Source organism: Equus asinus, chromosome 3 (assembly GCF_041296235.1).
Source record: "Equus asinus isolate D_3611 breed Donkey chromosome 3, EquAss-T2T_v2, whole genome shotgun sequence".
NCBI lineage: Eukaryota > Metazoa > Chordata > Mammalia > Perissodactyla > Equidae > Equus > Equus asinus.
In genome coordinates, this window is record NC_091792.1 from 51,721,734 (window position 1) to 51,744,096 (window position 22,363).

The 22,363-nt window shown below is 33.9% G+C and overlaps 1 protein-coding gene across 4 annotated transcripts in view; it reads left to right on the forward strand.

The window, feature by feature from the left end:
• The window catches only part of TLL1 (tolloid like 1), a 192,197-nt gene that overhangs the window by 99,919 nt on the left and 69,915 nt on the right, over nt 1-22,363 (forward strand). For all 4 annotated transcript variants that reach the window (XM_014851443.3, XM_044767001.2, XM_070505031.1 and 1 more), the window contains 3 exons: nt 3,087-3,192; nt 9,660-9,784; nt 20,927-21,042. In XM_014851443.3, coding sequence (XP_014706929.2) covers nt 3,087-3,192; nt 9,660-9,784; nt 20,927-21,042 — 347 coding nt within the window. The remainder of the gene's footprint in view (nt 1-3,086; nt 3,193-9,659; nt 9,785-20,926; nt 21,043-22,363) is intronic.

A 22,363-nucleotide genomic window follows, 5' to 3' on the forward strand; every position in this document is an offset into this window, starting at 1 on the left:
AAGGGGGGACTACCTTCATCTGTAGTATTGAATATAGAAGAGAATTAAAGAAAATGCATAGTCACAGAATAGAAGACTCTAACTCCTGAGCTAGCTCTCAAGGTTCATCTTATACTTTATGTCATTAGGAGAGGAATAAAGAGGAAATAGTATTTCTGAAAATTATTTCAACTATCAGTTAAGAGAGAAGTTTGCTGTTAACCACAGTTATTAAGTTTCCTCTATTATGTGGACAAAATGACTCGTAAAGGAAGTAACTTTCAAGAATGATTCTTACTCTTAAAAATAGACTGTGATTCAACATAAATATGCAGCTAAAACAAGCAAGAAATGGATATGTAGTATGTAAATGTATAATACTTAGCACATTGCTACGCAAATTTTGGCTATCTGTACTTTTGTAGACTCAACATTCAGGCCAATAGAAAAAAGTAATTTATTGGATGAGATTTCCTGAGTATTCAGCAGTTCTATAGCAGGGAAATCCTAGTGTGCAAGAGCTCATATTGGAGATTAATCTTCAACAAATTTTATCACTTGCCCTGGTTCAGAAACTTCAGATCAGGTGCTATTCAAGGGCAATGTCTAATAAGTGCCGACTGTAGCTTTGCATTTATATGCAAAATTAGTGACTGTGGTAGGAACCAAATTGGTATAAGGGTTGGATTACTTTAATCCTTCTTAGAATATACCTTCAAGAAGGAGGCTCATCATTTTTTTTGTCGTTTAGGGTGGGTTCCCCTGGTGCTCTGTATCTGATCCTCTTCCCTTCTATCATGAAATTGGTCTAATTTTCTTTATTTGGACGATGTATGGCCATGTTCTTTTTAACTATCACAAAACACTGTATCATATACAGTTAAATGCTCAGTGATATGCATCAAAATGTATTACTGAAGTTGCTTAATGTTCCACTTTCAGAAATTTTTATGAAACTTTTTGCTTTAATTAGAGAATATGTTCTCATATTGTGCTTGAAGTTGAAACCTCCACTGGGTTCTAGATTAATATCTGTAAAGTCAGCTCCGCAGCTTTATGAAAATCTCACCTTAGAATTGGATATGTTAACATACACTTAAAATTCCTTATGAAGGAGAGTTTTAACTGTCGCTTCTATCAGAGATTGAAGATAACACAGGGTATTTCCTGAGAATGGTTGTAATTCAGACACACACAAGAGATTTGTGGAGCATGTATTTCACTATATGGTCTGATCAGCGTATTAAAAGCTATTTGTTGTGTGAATTCATTGAAAGATGGACTAAAACACTTTACTCTGGCACTTGGGTTCCGTAACTTCAAGCTGATTCTCTCAACCTTAATACTCAAGTATACCAGATTTCTTTCTTTCTTTCTGTCCGTCTTTTTCTTTCCTTCTTTCTTTTTCTTGTTCTTTCTTTCTTTCTTTTTCTTTCTTTCCTTCTTTCTTTCCTTCTTTCTTCCTTCCTTCCTTCCTTCCTTCCTTACTTCCTCTCCTCCCTCCCTCCCTCCTTTCTTTCTTTCTTTCTTTCTTTCCTTCTTTCTTTCTTTCTTTCTTTCCTTCCTTCCTTCCTTCCTTCCTTCCTTCCTTCCTTCTTCCTTCCTTCCTTCCTTCCTTCCTTCCTTCCTTCCTTCCTTCCTTCCTTCCTTCCTTTCTTTCTTTCTTTCTTTCTTTCTTTCTTTCTTTCTTTCTTTCTTTCTTTCTTTCTCTCTCTCTCTCTTTCTTTCTCTCTTTCTCTCTCTCTCTCTCTGTCTCTCTCTCTCTTTCTCTCTCTTTCTTTCTTGGTGAGGAAGATTGGCCATGAGCTAACATCTGTGCCAATCTTCCTCTATTTTGTATGTGGGATGCCACCACAACACAGCTTAATGAACAGTGTGCAGGTCTGCGCCTGGGATCCGAACCCATGAACCCTGGGCTGTGGAAGTGGAGCACATGAACTTAACCACTACACTACTGTCCTGGCTCCACCAGATTTCTTTGTTACATGTAAGAGAGATGTACTCCATGGCATCACTCAATTTCTGTATTGCCTTTTGGAAAACTTTCTATTAAAGTGATATTTTTATATTTAGTAGTAATACGGCAATTGAAATAAAAATCTAGTTAGATGAATGTTGTAATAGTTCCATTTTGAACTCCAACTTTGAATTTTGAATCCTAGTAGCTCACCTTTATGGTCTGATGTTTCAGAGCTTTTTAAGTTACGTAAATGAGCCATGAAAGCAGCCGTCTTTGGCTGCCGAGATTGTGAAAACTGAGTTCCTGAAACATAAACTCTATGTGAGGAAATTCTCTGCTGCTGGAACTATTGGTGTAAATCTGCATATTTAACTCTGTTATTTTCAGATTTCAGGAAATAATATTACAGTACAGATACAAAACAGGCGGTTGAGGAACCTATTAACATGAAGATGTCCGGAAGTTAAAGTAACAGTTGTGACAAGTTAAAAAAAAATTAAGTTCTAAAGCATATTCTTCTGATCAAAACGGCCTCCAGGTAGAGGCTCCTTTTCATCCCACAGAATCTTGTCTCAGTTTTGAGTGAAGTTTGCTGCTGTTGCTTTAACTTTAGTAACAAAGTCCCATAGCTAATGCCTGCAGGGTTATGTGTACGTACAAATATTGTTTTTATATATTTTCCTAGTGTTTCATAGAAGGAATCTAAAGAAAATAGAAAGATAATTTTTGCTGATCTTGGAAAATATAGTCATCAGAGAAAGGTGGGAAACTCATTTGATAAAAATGTAACTTTTTATAATCATTCCTACAGTAGTGAAAAAAGCAGTAAGATTTTAAAGAAATCAAATATGAGAAGATGAAAGAGTATATATAGGAAACAAATCCAGAGTATGCTTTTGGTAATCTACCTGTTTGCTGAGATTAACTTATTAATGAAATTCAGTATCACTCTTTCAACATGATGTTAAGGTGAACACAGTGGCACAGGATGTTACCTTGGTGCGTACCTGGGTGTTAATACGTAAATACAACCAGCATGAAGATCAGCCATTCAATAAAAAGCAAATGCAGGCCTAGGAAGGGCTGTTCTGCTCTCTTTTCTGTCTGTTAAAAGGCTTCTGAAACGTTGTCTGTGCCTGATGCTTAGGTCAAGAGTACAATTTTCTGAAGATGGAGCCTGGAGAAGTGAACTCCCTTGGAGAACGATATGATTTTGACAGCATCATGCACTATGCCAGGAACACCTTCTCAAGGTTGGAGTCTCAGGTTATACCTTTTGACTTTTAATTCCTTTCCTCTGTGTGACTCCTCACAAAACTATGTTTAACATGAGAACTAGAACCACTTTCAAATGTTGCTGCCATAAAGTACGAAAAATATTTGATTGGCATTTATAACCAACACCAGGCATTTGAGATTTTAAAAACATATTTTCACATATCCTATCAAATACATATATTCAAAGTAAAATTTAAAATGGTATGAATTATTTAAACTGTTTTATATTCCTAAATCATAAAAAAGTTCAATTAAAATGATCACCAAACCAATCAACCTGTTAAATTGGCAAAACATTACTTAATGAAAATTAGGCATTTGCAAGTGAATTGTTGAGTTGGAATGTTATACTCTCTTATTGCTTAAGTGCTAGTTATACTCAAAAATTGCTATACTAAATTATTTCCCAGAGAAACTGTTAGGAAAATGTTTTACTTCATATAATTTAGAGCTTCACCTTTCATTAACCTTAAAATTATTTAATCAATGACTGAATGTTATTTTTTGAGAGTGTAATAAATTTGAGTTTTGATCTACTTCACTCTAAAGATGATGTCATCAAGCAAATAGTTCCCCAGGTAAGGAATTTGGAGCTGTTAAACCATTGAAATCATCCCTTTTTCCCATTTTATGCCCATTTTACACTCATATGTTCATTCCAGCTCATTCTTTTTGCCCACCCATGTCCATTTCATAAATCATTAACACCTGTTTCTAAAGGTAGGGTCAGGAAGAAGATAAAAAACTCAAATTAATTCCAATTTTTAAAAAGAAATTCTTGGTAAAAAGTAAAAAAAGATGTGTAAAGAACTCCTAATACTTGGATACATTTTTAAATTATGCTTTTTTTAAGGCTAAACTTTATTATTAAAAAATTGAGTGTTAACTATTTTAAAAATTATTTTCTTCTGAAGTATATATAATATACACATATTTGTTCAAATATAATAACTACCCAAATATTTACTGTTTCTAGAGTTAAATTTAAGTTTTGGTAGAAATACACTCATCAATTTGGCCTGAAATTTATCTTAAAGAATTATGAAACTTTGTCTTTAGGTCAATATTTGGAATTGAGTTTTCCACAGAAACTTGTAACAAATGGGGATTTGGGTCTCAGTTCAGCCAAGATGCCTCTCTTATGCTGCTGATTATATTATTTAGAAATAAACTGAGTTTTGATTCTTTGAAACAGAGGAGGTACTGGAGAGTGGAGAAAAGAATTTATTTTTCCTATCCTTGATAGATAATGAATCTGTGCCAAAGTTTCGAATATATATTTCCCCTTATTCTGTGCTCCTTTTGTGTGTTTAAATTGTTGCTTTTCCATAAGCTGCTCTGCTCTTGAAGCTTGCAGTCCGTCACTCCCTGTGGTTACCTTGGTGGTACATGCCAACCAGCCTCGAACTATTATTTTTTCTTAGTGTTTCAAAATTATTCTATTTACTTTTCTAAAAAGTTTATATTCTATAGTGAAAATAACCATGTCTCCCTGTTAGAGGAATTAATTAATTTCACATTATTTTATTGTTTTGATTTTAAAGAGGATATTTATTAACTCATACATATTTTTAAATAAGTGAATTTCAGGAGAGGAAATATTTGGCACACTTCTCAGCCACTACCTCCAAAGTATTTGAAGGATTTTTTTTTTTTTGTAGTTAAAAAAACAGCGTCAAATTTACTATCTTAACTATTTTTAAGTGTATGGTTCAGTAGTAGTGAATACATTCACATTGTTGTGAAACCTATCTCCAGAACTTTTTCATCATGCAGAACTGAAATCCTACACCCATTAAATAGCAACTCTGTTTTTCCCACCCTGCAGCTCCTGGTAACCACCATTCCACTTTCTTTTTCTATGAAGTTGGGCTACTTTAGATACCTCATATAAGTAGAATCATACAGTAGTTGTCTTTTTGTGATTGGCTTATTTCACTTAGCATAATGTCCTCAAGGTTCATGTTGTAGCGTGTGTCAGAATTTCATTCCTTTTTAAGGCTGAATAATATTTCACTGTATGTATGTATCATGTTTTGTTTATCCATTCATCTGTTGTTGGACATTTCAGTTGTTTCTACCTCTTGGCTATTTTGAATAGTGCTGCTATGAACCTTGGTGTACAAATATCTCTTCCAGACCCTGTTTTTAATTCTTTTGGATGTATACCCAGAAGTAGGATTGCTGGATCATATGATAGCTCTATTTTTAGTTTTCTGTAGTAACTGCACCATTTTACAACTCCAGCAGTGAGCAAGGGTTTCCTTTCTTTGTATCCTCACCAATGTGTGTTATTTTCTGGTTTGGGGGAGTGGTTTGATAGTAGCCCTCCTGGTGGGTGTGACATGATGTCTCATTGTGGTTTTGATTTGCATTTCTCTGCTGATTAATAATGTTGAGCACTTTTCATATGCTTGTTGGCCATTTGTACATCATCTCTGGAGAAATGTATATTCAAGTTCTTTGCCCATTTTTTAATCAGATTATTCTACTTTTTACAGTTGAGTTGTAGGATTTCTTTGTATATTCTGGCCCCTTATCAGATGTATATTTTGAACATATTTTCTCTCCTTTTCACTCTGTTGATTGTGTCCTTTGCTGTGAAGAAGCTTTTTAGTTTGATGTAGTCCCACTTACCTATTTTCACTTTTGTTGTCTGTGCTTTTGGAGTCATATCCAAGAAATCATTGCCAGATCCAATGTCATAAAGGCTTTCCTCTGTTTTCTTCTAGGAGTTATATAATTTTGGGTCTTATATTTAGGTCTTTAATCCATTTTGAGTTAATTTTTGTATATAGCTTAGATAAGGGTTTGACTTCATTCTTTTGCACATGGATATCCAGTTTTTCCAACATAATTTGTTGAAAAGATTGTCTTTTCCCCCTCAGTGATCTTGGCAACTTTGTGGAAGGTCATTTGCTGTATACACTAGGGTTTATTTCTGGGATCCCTATTCTATTACATTGGTCTGTAGCCCTGTCTTTATGCCAGTATCACACTATGTTGATTACCTTAGTTTTGTAATATGCTTTGAAATCAAGAAGTGTGAGTCCTCCAACTTTGTTCTTTTTTTTCAAACTTTTTTTGGCTGTCAAGATCCTGTGAGAATCCATATGAATTTTAGAACTGTTTTTTCTATTTCTGTAATAAATGCCATTGGGATTTTGGTAAGGGTTGTATTGAATCTATAGATTGTTTTGATTAGTGTGGACATTTTAACAAATTAAATCATTCAATTCATACATAATTATTGTCCTTTTATCTATTTGTATCATCTTTGATTTCTTTCAACAGTGTTTTGTAGTTTTCAGCATACACGTCTTTCACCTCTTTGGTTAAGTTTATTCCAGAGTAGTTTTTTTTATGCTATTTTAAATGGAGCTGTTTTCTTAATTTTCTTTTGAATTGTTCATTATTATTGTATAGAAATGCAACTGATTTTTGCATGTTGGTTTTGTATCCTGCAGCTTTGCTGAATTTGTTTATTAGTCCTGACAGTTTTTTGTAGACTCTCTGTGGTTTTTTTTTTACTTAAGATCATGTCATCTGCAAACAGAGATGATTTTATTTCTTTCTTTTCAATTTGGATGTCTTTTACTTCTTCTTTTTTTTTTTTTTTTGCCTAATTGCTCCAACTACGACTTCCAGGACTATGTTGAATAGAAGTGTTGAGAGCAAGCATCCTAGCCTTTTTCCTGATGTTAGAAAGTTTTCAGTTTTTCACCATTGACTATGTTGTTAGCTGTATGCTTTTCATATATGATCTTTTATCTTGAAGTAGTTTCCTTCTAATCCTAGTTTGTTGAGTGTTTTTATCTGAAAGAGTGTTGATATTTGTCAAATGCTTTTTCTGCATAAGCTAGATGAACATGTGGTTTTTGTCTTTCATTCCGTTAATGTAAGCATTTGAAGTTTTATGGTTTCTTCTATTCTGAATCCAGAGGGTCTATAAAAGTTTTAGTTGTTTTCGTCAGTGCTGCCCATCAACAGATTTAGGTCCTTATTTGTGGGAAGAACAGTGCTGGATATATGGGGGCTTCATATGCCTAGGTAATTTGCAATGTAAATGCTTGCAAACTGGGTCTGCCCATTTTTCATTAATAAAAAATTGTAAAATTTTATTGTTTCTTAAAAGGCATAGCTAATTCACTCTTCCAATATAGATAAAATAAATGAAGATTAGTAAGCGAACCCGTCTATCATCTGTCTCTGGCCTATTGATAGTGCCTCACTGAGAAAGTTCAGGAAGAGCCTGCAATTGCTTAATGGCCTGGATGTGGAGGGAGAGAATTGTTAACTTCTTTTATTTTATTTTATTTTATTTTATTTTGAATTGTTAACTTCTTGACCACAAAGAAATAAGAAAAGATTGGATGACTGACCCCTTCCGAATGGAAGGGATGTTACTTCAGTAGGCAGAAGGAGCCAAAATCCATCATTCCACTGTATGTGTTTGAATATATCTATTCCAAGATGTCCTTGACCTTTTTAAATTGAATTTCTTTTGAAAATTGGAAAAACCAAAATTTTTCAAAGACTACAAATTTGTTTTTAGATATAGAAATAAAATATAGTGACTATGTTAGTCCTGAAGTACTGCAAAAATTGTAATACTTCGTTAATTTGGACTTACCTGCTTAATGTATCTGTTGATTCATGCAGCACAGTTGAAGAATGGCTTTTCTCAATGCTACCCTGTAGCTCAACTTCCTCTTCAACTGCCTTGGCCTAGCTGGAGTTGCATCTTATTAAGTATGTGCAAGCTTTACTTTTGATGGTCAATTCCCATAAATCGTTAGTTCCCACCTCCCTCCCTTATCTCAGGTAGTGTATTAAGTAGTTCTATAGTTACTTAGATTTGGTTTTAAAGAGTTCCTTTCTCTATTTGTTATCCAGGTTTTATCTATAGAGCAATACTACCCTTACCCAGAAGCTGGGGAGAGTAGTTATAAATTGCTCATAGATCACGTCACTCCTCTGTTTACCATCTTCCAGATAGTAACAGTTTTCCTCAGGCTAAAGTTAAATTCTCTGGCACTCAAACACTTTAGGGGTCTTCCCATCTCTGGGTGGTTGTATTTCTTGTTCTCTCTCTCTGGAACTCTCTACTCCCAGTTACCCACATTGCCCTGACCTTCACTTTCTTCATGTTTGGCTGAAATGTCAACTTGCAAGTGAGTTTTTCTTTGATCACTCTATTTAAAAGCTACCCCATCACTGGACAATCAATAGCCATCTTCTCGTCTTTATTTTTCTCCATAGTATCTGTCACTATCTCAGTTATCAATCTTTGTTTAATGTCTTTCTCCCTCCATTAGAATGTGAGAATCATAAGGGGAGGAATTTTTGTTTCTTTTATTTACTGCTATAAATCCAGTCAGATAACAGAGCTTAGTAAATATTTCTTAAAGGAAGGAGCTGAAAATGTTATTCTTCTAACCTGCAGTTTAAATACAATTTGTTCATTTATAAATTTTGGGAAGGAGTGTCCCATCATTCCTCCAAATTTAAGAGTTTTTTTACAATTGTATTTCTTAAACTACATTTATAGGAAGTTTCTCTTACTTTGAAAATCCTCATATACACACTCCATCCTTCTCACCACTTGCAGTAGTCTCTCAGTCCATTTAACCTTTAAGCTCAGTACCTCCTTTAGAGCTATAAATGATGATATTCGTTCAAAAATTAGACTGTATGTTTAGTGCGCTATATTCAGAATTTTTAGTCATGCATATTAAGAAAAATAGTTTCTATCACAGCCTTGGGTGAAAAGCAATTCAATATCTATAAATTAACATTATTAGGGCATTCCTTAGTTTTCTTGCTTATTAATTTTACCATGAAAATTTTATACTATATATATGTGTATGTGCATGTGTGTGTATCACAAAACCGTTTTGCTTTAAAATGTCCTGTCTAGAATTTGACACTCTATTTTTCCTTGTTCTTTTAACATATACTGTAATAGATGGACTCATACAATACTTAGGTTAAATTAGTAGTTTAATTCAAAAATATTAGCTTTTGCATACTTTGACTTTTACAATTTTAGTAATCTCAAGATATTTATCTCTGTGAAGAAGAACTGTTTTACGACTTGGTAATCTAAGTGGTTCTTAGATCTGCTTGAGAGGCCAAAACAAAAGCTATAGTGTACTTGGTGGGGGACTGTATAGAATTCTAGATTTTTAAAAACATATACATTTCTGAGGAAAAAGTGCATGTCGTCATTGACTTTATACTAGGTATACACATTTAACAAACAATTATTTTTCTACTTTAATGAAAGTGTTTTGAAAGTCTGACACACTATTTAAATATCAGCACTGGTGTATCTCCCCTTTGATTGACTTGAGTTTGAAAAAAATAACCTTATATTTATAACAGATATATATGTCTTAATTGGGTGACTTATGTGTGGCTTGCTTCTGATTTTTTGCAGGGGGATGTTTCTGGATACCATTCTCCCCTCACGTGATGATAATGGCATACGTCCGGCAATTGGTCAGCGAACCCGTTTAAGCAAAGGAGATATTGCACAGGCAAGAAAGCTGTATAGATGTCCAGGTATTGCACCATACAAATGCAGAAGCATAATTGTGCCTGGTACTGCTATTCCAGATGAATAAGCCACAATTTACTCAGCTGCTTACTTGTCTCCCTCCATGCTGGCAAGTGACGTATTCAGTTCAAAGTCATAATCATAAAATGAAATAGGAGAGAACTCTGGAACACCCACTGCTATAATTAAAAACAAATTGCTAGAAGTCAAATTTCAAGTATAGGGAAAAGTATGTTTTATTTCTTTTAATTTAATGAGTAAAAGAGCAAAAAAGTACGGTTGGTTGATGGTTATTATCAAATAGTTGCATGATTTCGTAGTCAAATGCTGAGTTTCCTTGACAATATAAAAAAAAAAAATCCTTTATTTCAGCTTCAGAACTGAATCCCGAATGATCTTTTCTTTCAAGTACCATCATTAATGGTATACAGCTTTTATTAATTGGAATTTGTAACTTCATTGCAAAAAATAAGTTTTAACCATGTTGCTAGTGAGCTACTGTATGTTTTGCTTCTGGATAAAGTCGTGAGAAAAAGATTAATGAAATGTCTTAATAAGAATGTTGCAAGGGAACACTAGTGTCCTATTGGTCCAAGAAAGAAAAAGAGTCTGCTTCCAATTGGAAATGCTGCATACTCTATATACCTCCCATATACTCAAAATGATTTGAAATATCCTATGTCGAGAAACATGTCTAATTTTGCTTAACACAGCTTTTCCCTAATTTTTTTTCCATGGAAACTTCCTTTTACCTAATACTTACCTGTAGAATTCACTTTTGGAAATATTGTTCAAGATACTAAGATTGCAAGTGGTGAAATAACTATAAAAGTTTTAATCACCTGTTATTCTAGTAATTTTTACCGAAAATCAGGGATATTATGAGTATATTGAAGTTTTACATTTTTATGTTTAAAATTTATTTATATATATTAATTATTGAGAAGTTATATTAATTAAGTTTACCAATGTGATCATTGGTGTCAGTCCAGGAAACTTTCTTTATATAGTACAAGAGAGGGCTAGCTAATTCATTCACAAAAATGTAATACTTGCTCATTGACATGTGGTATAAAACCCTTTTGTTGAGCAGATCAACACTCAAGTGCATGCGAGAAAAAGTGAGTCAGTTGGATAATCACAGGAAATAGCTAGGACGTTCACAATTCCGTGTAGGTATTGGCATCAAATTCATTGATTCAACGTGATGGATTCTGTTGAAACTTCTGTGGAGAGAAGGGGTTTTCTCCCCCTTAAGATAAAATTTCCTAAGGAAAATTGTACAAAATTATGTTTTTCCAATTTTGTTGTAACAATTAGTTTTTTTGTAATTCAGTTCTACTAGGTTTTCAGAAGGACATTTGAGGTTTTTTAAATTTAAAATTGTATTTAAAACCTTTTACATGTTAGTGATTCAATATTGAGAGTAAGTTTTAAAATGTTTTCTTTTGTACATAAACATACTTCTATCTAATTTTTCCATATATCAAAAAATAATTCAATTTAATGTATATCAGTTTACTTATTTTATGAATATTTATTTAAGTTGGATTCACACTTGCATAAATACCTTTTAAAATGTTTTATGTTTGTATGTAAAATACACATGCATGTGTGGCATTTTTTTAAATCTAAATTTCCATAGGATAGATGAAATTATAAGCAAATGGACCCACTATGACAAAAGACCTGGATGATCCTTGGCTAATTTGGATATATTATACTTTTGACTTTCAAAATAGAAAATTTGGGGTAAGATTATGTGATAAATAGCTGCTAAATAAATGGATAGTTATTTAGTTTGACATATAAAACCATTTTGATTGTCTCTCTAAATATATATGTAAATACCTGACACTTGCAAAGCACACTAAAGATGCATTTGCACACAGAATTGTGGAAAGTCAATCAATAGGAATCAGGAAGTAATCACACTTAGGACACTGTAATTTAATTGTCAGCCTAGGGTTCTTGAAAATTTAAGTTATTAATAGGAAAATAATTAGTAAGTATAGTTTTGCTATTTTCTTGCTTGAAATATAGTAATAGTTAATGTGTACATTGCTTTGTTAATACACTAAAACCACTATCATGAAGGCACTATCATCAATGAGAAAGATACCTTGTGTTTCTAAAGCAATATAAAAACCAATTGCTGTATTACAGCTTGTAAGTTGCGTGGAGGAAGGGAAAGCTAAAAGATATGGGTATATTTAAAAAAATAAAGATATGTCAACTTCCAGTTCCAAAAGTCTTTGAGAATGACTTTTTTGCTATCTTGGACTTCATGCCCTCCCCAAACTCCCTCCCTTTCTTTTTCTGTCTCTCTCTCTTTTTGGTTTCTTCCTCTCTCCCTCTCAGCCACTCTGTGTGTGTGTGTGTTTGTGTGTGTGTGTGTGTGTGTGTGTATGTGTCTTTCTTTGAAGCTGTTAGATTTATGCTACATGTGGTTATGTATTTAAAGTTCTTCCTTTCTTCACAATGGAGAGTACTAATGATATTTATATAAATAGGCTTTCCGTAGACCAAATAAAATTAAGCTACCCTGATGCAGTAGGTTTACCAGTAACTCCGAGTACTTCTGTGGAATAGTGTTGAAGATCCATAACTGTACACAGAGTGTAAATAGGATGATTTATCTGAGAATGACCTAGGAAGTGAGTAAGAGTTTATAAAATGAGATCTCGTTGTGTCTTGGTTTTAGTACAGAGAAGAGAGGGTTATAAACCTGCATATTCCTTTGGAGTTTGTCATTGTTTTTTTGTTGTTATTGTTAGAAATTGCTGGTGAATAGAGCCAGTCAGAGGCTTTTGGCTGCTTTTACTCCAACTTTTACTCCTTATTGGTTTATTCTCAAAGCTCTAGTAGATCTGCATTTTATAGAGCTATTCCTCAGAGTTTAATCTTGAAAGGAATACTGACCTGGTTCACACTTAAGTATACAAGGTTGTGGCTTTTATAGTCTATGATAAGTGGGGCCCTGAGTCCAAAAGGGCAAGTTTGTAATAGGCAGGTAATAATAAGGAGACTGTAAATACTCTTGCTCCACCTTTAATAATATAGGAAATGTGTTTTTATCTATCAGAAGATGAACAGCATTAAAAATGTATATACATTTTAGTTCCCTTAAAGCAGTATAAACTAATTTTTGTAGGACTTTTTAGCTGATAAATAACTCGTAATCCATTATTATATTTATCTACTTATATAGGTCAAAAATATAGATTAGGTTTGTATGTGAAACCACAATTACTTATCGTACAGTCAGTGCATGCTCATCATGAAAGAGCTCCATACAGGAGTAAAGTTGTGTTTTTAAGGTGATAGAATGAGGATAAGTTTCTTTTAGTTTAGAATTGTTTTCATTGCCATTTCCTGCTCATGCTTTTAGAAATACTTCTAGAAGCAGGCAAGAAAAGTCTTATGCATTGTTATATAAAGAAAGAATATGATCCTTTACAGCTCTGCGCTCTACTGATGCAAGCCAGTCATCCGTTGCCAGACCACCTAGGCCTGAAAGGAAAGAGAAGGGAAAGAAAGCGAGAGCTGCTCAGCCCTGGGATTGAGTAGGTTTCTGGACACTGTTGCCCAAAGGCCACTCCTATGTCCTCCCAATGGCTTCCAACCTTTCTAATATTAAGGCATCTTAAAGGACACCCACTAATGCTACTTGCCTACATCATAATCCCTTGCATCCTATACTGTCAGAACAAGAAATGTCCACATGGGGGCGGAGAATGGGGCATCATTACAACTCTTCATCTTTCCTTTGACTCAATAATTAGCAGTTGGCTTGTAAAGGAGATCTTCTCTAATGTGTACGAGCTGTAATGTATCTTCTTCTTTTCATAAGTGATTAATTTGTTCTCTTGCTCTCTTTTTGGGGACCTTCTTTTTCTTGTGACTCTCATCTTCTAAACGTATTCTCCTCTACTTTGACCTAATGTTAGGATTATTTTCCCTTTTTATATGAGGAAGATTAGCCCTGAGCTAACATCTGCTGCTAATCCTCCTCTTTTTTGCTGTGGAAGACTGGCCGTAAACTAACATCTGTGCACATCTTCCTCTACTTTATGTGTGGGACACCTGCCACAGCATGGCTTCCCAAACGGTGCTATGTCTACACCCGGGATCCAAACTGGAGATCCCAAGCCACTGAAGTGGAATGTACGAACTTAACGGCTGTGCCACCAGGCCGGCCCTCCCTTTTTATTTTTAAACTGCTTAATTTAACTCTTTTCCTGATACAGTCACTGGTCTTTATTTGTATTTTCTCTTAATTTGTTTTTCCTGTAGTCCCATGACCTTTTTGCTTATGACTACTTAGTACTTGTACCAGCTATCAACCCTAATATTCTCTCAGTAAATCTTAAACACACCAGGTAACATGTTAAATTTAGGAAAAATGTAAAATAAATTGATATCTAAAAGTAAAGGGGCTTCTGAGGATTAGAATTTTCCTTGTTATATAAAAGCTTATGTGTATTCACACATGAACACATGTACAATCTATGTTCACAAATTTAAGTGTTCTTAGTTTTGGTATACATCCAGTGCATACAGAATGCCCATGTCTATGGATGCACATTTGTGTAGAGTTGTAGGGATGGTAGACCAGTTTCAGCACACATGGAGTTTGAATACTGGAAACTTTACATTGCTTTAAACACTTGTTTCATTAAATTTATCTTTAAAATCAATATAAGCTTCATTTTGGTTACCTAAAGTGTTAATCTTTTGGTTCCTGATATAGTTCTCTGAGATTCCAGGTAGAATATCTGTACTATATGTGCTTGTGTGTATATAATTCTTGGCTAAATTTTAAATAACTTTGCATATTGCCCAAGTGCAAAAAATAATAGTTTAGCCATTTTTTTCCTGTTTTATTTATGGATTCACTTATTCATCTCTCTGAAAACATTACCTAGTTCAGTGGATAGTGCCACACATAGATCATCCGGTAGGTCGGCCAAGCCAGAGCTGTGGAGGGCATTCTCATTTCACTCCTCTGTCTGCCTCATTCCTGCTTCCTTCGTGGTATCTCACATTCTTGCAGTGAATCTGCTACTCCAGGGATCCTTGTCTTTTGTCCAGATTGCTAAAATGCCTCTTAGTTAACCTCTTGCCTCCATTCTTTATAGCTCTTTGGTTCTCTGGCCACACTGCTGTTCAAGTGACTTTTTAATGTGCAAATCTTTGCTTATTTTTAGGGTAAGGGCTATTCTGTTTTCAGTATATCTCCTTCAGGATTTTCCCCTGTCTCCTGTCTGCCTCTTCTCTAGGTATTTCGCCTACAGCCTAGTTTCTCACCTCTACTTCATTCAGCCCCTGGCACCATGGTATGCTTGCCTGCTGCCTCTTCCTCCAGCCACAACACTCCTAACTGCCTCCAGGCTAAATCCTAGCTCATATTCAGTATTCAGCTCCTATGTGACCTCCTGCTTTAGAACTCCCTGGTCTCCCAGGACCCCATGGTGGTAAATTTGATCCTGGTCTTTGTGTCTTACTCCTATAATTGTCAGTTCACTCATCTTTTCCTATACTAGAGTACTTAGGATTTAGGATTGTCATTGGGCTTTTTCATCATGATATTCTAAATCCAGTTTAAATTAGGTGCTCAGCAAATAGTGAGTGTGTGAATGAATGAGTCAGCTTTAATACGTGAAAGACACTGCAGCAGGTGTTATGGCCACAGAGAAGGAATCACAAACCATACACATAAATAGCCCAGGTTCCGGGAGACCAAACAGACAGTGTCACTTGATGAGGAAGTAAGTCCCGTGAGTAAAGGATGCTAAGGCAGTTCTGAGGGGTGCTTAACCTGAGCTGCACACTGCATGAGGAAAGCTTCTAGGGGCTGGTACTTGTGCTTCATCTTAAGGGATGGTTCGTTCGGACATGGTTAGGTAGTTACGGCTGAAGGGTATTTTAAAATATTTCAGTAATTAATCTCTCCTTTATCACTCAGTGACTTAGGATTACTTGTAACATTTCCTTATCCTAAAATCATTTTAAAATTTTATTTTATATATTATATTTGAAATTTTAAAGGAGCCATAGGGTTTCTTTTAACATTTCCTTATCTTAAAATCTTTTTAAACCTATGATTTATTTATCATTTTTAAAAGTTTAAGGGAGCCATCTAATTAATAATAAGTTAACTAGGTAGGACAAGATGATTAGATACAGTTTTATTTTTTCCTCACTCTAGAGTTTCTCAAGACTTTTTGGGAAGAGACTTATTTAATACAAATTATTCTGTATATCTACCTAGGTTTTCTTTAGTATGAGTAAAATTATAAATATGATCATATAAAATATGGAGAAAGGAAAGTTCTCAACCTTTGGTATTTAATAGCCATGTTATTAAAAGGACAAGAGTTTGTAATAATTGCTCAAAAACACACAGTCCAAGTACCATTTATTCATTTTAAACACAATTTTATATTCTGGAAGAATGAAGATATATGCAAATTATCTGATTCAAAAGTGAGCTGGATCATATGATAGAGTATTTAGAAGCTTAACTTCTTTTTTATTATTAATTATTTTTTATTTCGTTAAAAAACATAAAAATGAGATTAACAAATTTTTAATTGCACAGTACAGTATTGTTAACTATATGCACATTGCTGTACAGCAGATTTCTGGAATTTTTTCATCTTGCATGACTGGAACTCAATACCACTGAACAATGACTCTTCTTTTCCCCCTTCCCCCAGCCCCTGGCAACCACCATTCTACTTTCCACTTCCATGAGTTTGACTTCTTTAGAAATCTCCTGTAAGTGGAATCATGTGCTATTCGTCCTTCTGTAACTTATTTCACTTAGCATAATGTCCTCAAAGGTCATCTATGTTGTAGCATATGGCAGATTTTATTCTGTTTTAACGCTGAATAATATTCCATTGTATGTATACATTTTACTTATCCATTCATCCGCTTCTGGGCATTTAGGTTGTTTCTGTCTCTTAGCTATTGTGAAAAATGCTGCAATGAACACGTGAGTACAAATGTCTCTTAAAAATCCTGTTTTCAGTTACTTTGAATAAATAATGAGAAGTGGGATTGCTGGATCATTTAGTAGTTATATTTATAATTTTTGAGGAAACTCCACACTGTTTGCCTTAGTGGCTGCACCATTTTACATTTCTACCAGTGGTGCACAAAGCTTCCAATTTCTCCATATCATTGCTAACACTTGCTATTTCCTGGGGTGGTTTTTGTTGTTGTTGTTTTTTTTCTTTTTTTGCTAGTGACTATCCTAACAGGTGTGCGGTGATATCTTATTTTCATTTTGATTTGCATTGTCCTGATGATTAGTGATCTGAGCAATTTTTCATATACTTGTTAGCCATTTGTATGTCTTCTTTGGAGAAATGTCTATTCAAGTCCTTTGTCCATTTTTTTAATAAGATTTTATTTTTTTTCCTTTTCCTCCCCAAAACCCCCTGGTACATAGTTGTATATTCTTAGTTGTGGGTCCTTCTAGTTGTGGCATGTGGGACGCCGCCTCAGCATGGCTTGATGAATGGTACCACGTCCGCACCCAGGATTCGAACCGATGAAACACTGGGCCACCTGCAGTGGAGCACGCGAACTTAACCACTCAGCCACGGGGCTGGTCCCCCTTTGCCCATTTTTAAATTGGGTTATTTGGTTTTCTGTTATTAACTTTTAGGAGTTATTTATGTATTTTGGGTACTAACTCTTTATGAGGTATATGATTTGCAAACATCTTCTTCCCTCCTGATAGTTACCTTTCACTCCCTTGATTGCTTCCTTTGCTGTGCAGAAGCTTTTTAGTTTGATGTCATCCCCCTTGTCTATTTTTGTTTTTATTGCCTTTGCTTTTGTGTCATACCCAAGAAATCATCACCAAGACTACTGTCATGAAGCTTTTCACATATTTTTTCTCCTAGAAGTTTTACATTTTTAAGTCTTTAATTCATTTTGAGTTGATTTTTGTGTACAGTATAAGATAAGGGTCCAATTTCATTCTTTTGTGTGCATCTATAGCTAGTTTCCCCAACACCATTTGTTGAAGAGACTGTTTTTTCCGCATTGTGTAGTCTGGGCACCCTTGTTGAAGATGAGTTGACTGTACAAGCGTGAGATTATTTTGGGGTTCTCTCTTCTCTTCCATTGGTCTATATGCCTTTCTTAAGCCAGTATCAAACTATTTTGATTACTGTAGCTTTGTAGTATGTTTTGAAGTCAGGAAGTGTGAGGCCTCTAGCATCTTCTGTCTTAAGATTGTTTCAGCTATTCAGGTTTTATGGTTCTGTATGAATTTTAGGATTTTGTTTTTTCTATTTCTGCAGGAAATGCCACTGGGATTTTGATAGGGACTATGTTGAATCTGTAGATTGCTTTCAGTAGTATGGGTATTTTAAGAATACTAAGTCTTCCACTCAATGAACACGGGATGACTTTTGGTTGATTTGTGTCTTCTTTCATTTCTTTCAGCAATGTTTTGTAGTTCTCAATATATAAATCTTTTGCCTCATTGGTTAAGTTTATTCTCAAGTATTTTATTCTTTTTGTTGCTATTATAAATGGGGTTGTTTACTTAATTTCCTTTTGAAATTGTTTGTTATTGGTGTATAGAAACCCAAATGATTTTTGTGTGTTGATTTTGTATCCTGCAACTTTGCTGAATTTGTTTATTAGTTCTAACAGTTTTTTTGTGTGGTGCAATCTTTATGGTTTTATACATATAAGATCATGTCATCTTCCTACAGAAGTAGTAGTTTAACTTCTGCATTGTGTTCTGTTTTACAGTAATTTTGATTACAATAGTGATAATAATAATTTGCCTCTGTATATTTCTTTATTTTTCTTCTTCTAAATATGACTGAGTTTTGTAGTTCAAGGACACATTGAGACACTTTAGACAATGTTCTTTCTATCTGTGGAAAAGGTATCTAAGGGTTAAAGAAAGAGGACGCAGGGCATAATAACATTTGACCCCTACGAAGCAACTTTGATAAGTATGTGTTAGTAAGATAGCCACTTTACAGGAAAGAAACTGAGGCTGAAGCTTTGAGACTTAGTTGTATGGCATAATTAATAGGTGTTAATGCCATGATTCAAACTTGTGTTTTCTCATCCACATACCTTGCTGAGTAAATGGACAGACTGTGCATTTAAACTTAGTAGTGCCACTTTTTCCTTGCAATTTTCTTTTAGGTCTTTTAGTAATAAACTTTACTTTTTCTATCTGAGCTTTAATCAACAAATGGCCACGAAAAGTGATGAAGGATCTCCCGTAGTATGGTTCAGGTAGCCTGGGACAACCACACTTACTGAGGAAAATGCACAAAGGACTGCCACACCTTGACTATAGCTATTTGTATGTCTTGCATTATAAACAGGTGCCATAGAATAGATTTATTTAATATTTGAATTATATGCTGTGTTCTGTTTTTTTTTTTAATTTTAGATAGATTTTTTTATCTTATCAGAACAGTATTGTTTATGTACATCTGTGGATTAAATATATTTAATTATTTTGGTTCCACTTTAGGAAATCCAGTACCAGCATTCTATGTGGTTTATTGTAGTTTTCCATCATTGCAGAATTTATTTTTAAACTGCTGAGAATTATAGATTTTTTCATTGAAACACATTCAACTCACAAATGATTATTTTGCATCTAAACTGATCCTATTTAGAAGCACATTGTTAGCATTAATAAAATCTTAACACATTTTTGTTTTTCTAAGAGTTCTTATAATGTTACATTTATCAAATGCCCTAGATGTTTCATGGAAAGTACTGAATTATGTATTTTTGACCTTGAGCATTTTCATTTTGTTCTAAAGTTGCTTTTATCTGCCTACTCATCAGAATAAACATTGCTTACTCCTACTTTAAATTTATTTTGTTGTGCAAACATATCTATGTTTCTAAATAAATATTTATATAGTATCAGACTGTTTTTACAGCTCTATTTTGTTTTCAAAGTCATCATCTTTCTTTCTTCATTTAACTCAAGATATACAGAACCATTTGTAATTTTTTGAGGATTTGATGAGATGAGAGTTCACCTGCTGGCAGCTATGGCTCCATATTATGATAACATCTCAATTTGACTTAATCTCCTTCAGAGGGAAGGAACTGTTCCTTCAAATTGTTGAGTGAAGTTTATAACGATGACCGGCTGCAGCAGAGGAATTATTCTGAATTAAGGATACTTAAACCAGCCTAGGTTCATGCGGTGCATATCACGTCTTACAAAAGCAACAGGAAAACCCATTATAGAATGATTCTGACCACTAACCTTGGCTGAACCAACGCACTAATTACACTCTGTCTGTGCCTTTGTTGAAGTGGCCCTAGAGACATCAATCACACAGATCTTGAGGCTGTGCAGCTGATAATTTGCTATTTCAGATGACTGATAATTACTTCCAAGAAATTAGACACGCTTAGTAAGAGGAAAATATAATTGCTTTTCCAGCAATTTCTACTTATGATCAACAGAAATGAGAGAGTAAATAAATGTCCACATCTTGTTGGAAATTTTGAAGCTTGCATGATGTTTTTCTCTCTCAATTGTTTTTGGCTTATTTTAAGAAAAATTTTCATTGCGTATGACATTTTGGTACCCCTTATTGATTATATTTTAGTTATTATTTAAGATTTCTTTTGTTTCAACTTTCATATGATATTCACGGTTAAACTTAGCCTCAATTTACACCAAATATTTTAATGGAATATTTCAAATGGTCCCAGAGCCCCATCAACTAAGTACTCACTGGCCTGAATCTGAATAAGGGTAACCTATTCATTGGCTACTGGCTTTTTGGGAATGAATTAGAAATGTATCAATGAGGAGGAATTTTGTGAATGCCTGATTATTTATCTCATAATGTTGTTTTATGGTTAGCTCTAGTGATGCCATTAAACATATTGAAATTCTGGTAAGGGAGACATAAAAAGAAATTTTTAGAAATTTTAGAAAGAAAAAATCTTTGTAAAATATAAATATATACTCTTGTCCAACACCAAAAGACTCAAGGCTTTATTTATGATATCCATGTCTTTCATAAAAATCAAAGAATGAGATCTTATCTTTTTCAGGAAATATGGATGCCATCTTCTTAAAAAAATCGAATGCGTGTATCTTTTTTTCTTTTCAGCATGTGGAGAAACCCTACAAGAATCCAATGGCAACCTTTCCTCCCCAGGATTTCCAAATGGCTACCCTTCTTATACACACTGCATCTGGAGAGTGTCTGTGACCCCAGGGGAGAAGGTAGTTTATACCATCAAGAGTTCTCTTTTAGTCTCATATAAGTGCAAAGGTTCATCTTCTTTCTAATATAATTTGCTTTATTTTTATTCTTGTTTGATTTCTCAAATAAGAGACTCAAAAATTTCAGAAAGTTTATAATGGTAATTGCTCAGATTCTGGGAATATTTTGACTGGTATAATTTTAAAAGAAATGGCAAAGGCTCTAAAAGAGTTGAAGTAATACAGATTATGTTCTCAGACACAATGAAATTGAGTTAAAAATCAGTGTCAGAAAGACAACTAGAAAAATCCCACACATTTTAAAATTAGGAAATATACATCAAATACTCAATTCAGCCAAGAAGAAATTATAATGAAAATTATAAATTATTTTCAATTATAATATAACAAAAATATTGAATAACAAGCCTGTAAGATGCAACTAAAGCAGTACTTAGAAGGAAATTCAGACTTAAATGCTCATATTAGGAAACCCAAAACTTATGAGGTAGACATCTGTATAGAGACACTAGAAAAAAGTGCGGTAAAATAATTGGAAAGGTACATGAAGGAGGAGGTAATAAATGAAATATAACTTTAACAACGTGAAAATAACATGATACAAAGCATGAGCAAAGTTGTTACTTTGAAACAACTTAGAAAAATAGTGAAAAGAGATCAAGAAAAAGAAGTAACAGAGAAAGCACAATTATGTAATATTTAGAATAAAAAGGTTATTATAACCATAGATTCTTTAGACACAAAAATGAGAATAAAAGAATATGTTGAACATTATGCTAATAACTTAAAAAATGTAAATGAAATGGGCAACTTACTACAAAATATTATTTACTATGTTCTTACTCAAGAAGAAACAAAAAGCTTGAATAATCCTATAACCACAAAGAAGTCAAATTACTATTTAATTGAATTACTAGATTTTTCTTAACGATGAAAATCCAGGCTCAGATGGCTTAATCAGTGAGTTCTACCCAAAAACCAAATAAGAGATAAGTATAATCTTATATAAAAAATTCCAGAGAATGAAAAAGAAGGTATCCTCTCCTATTTATATGGCTTGCGAAAACTTGATAGTAATCTTAACAAGAATGCTTTAAGAAAAGAAAATTTAAACCAAGACTCACACTTGAATATGGATGCAAAATCACCCCAAAGTTGCCAAACCAAATGCAGATATATATGTGTTTATATGTATGTAAGTATGTGTGTATATGTGTATATATATATTACATATTATTTATGTACGTTTGTGTATATAAGTATGTGTGTATATACAATGTGTACATACATACAAACACCATTAAATGAGAATCTCAATTAA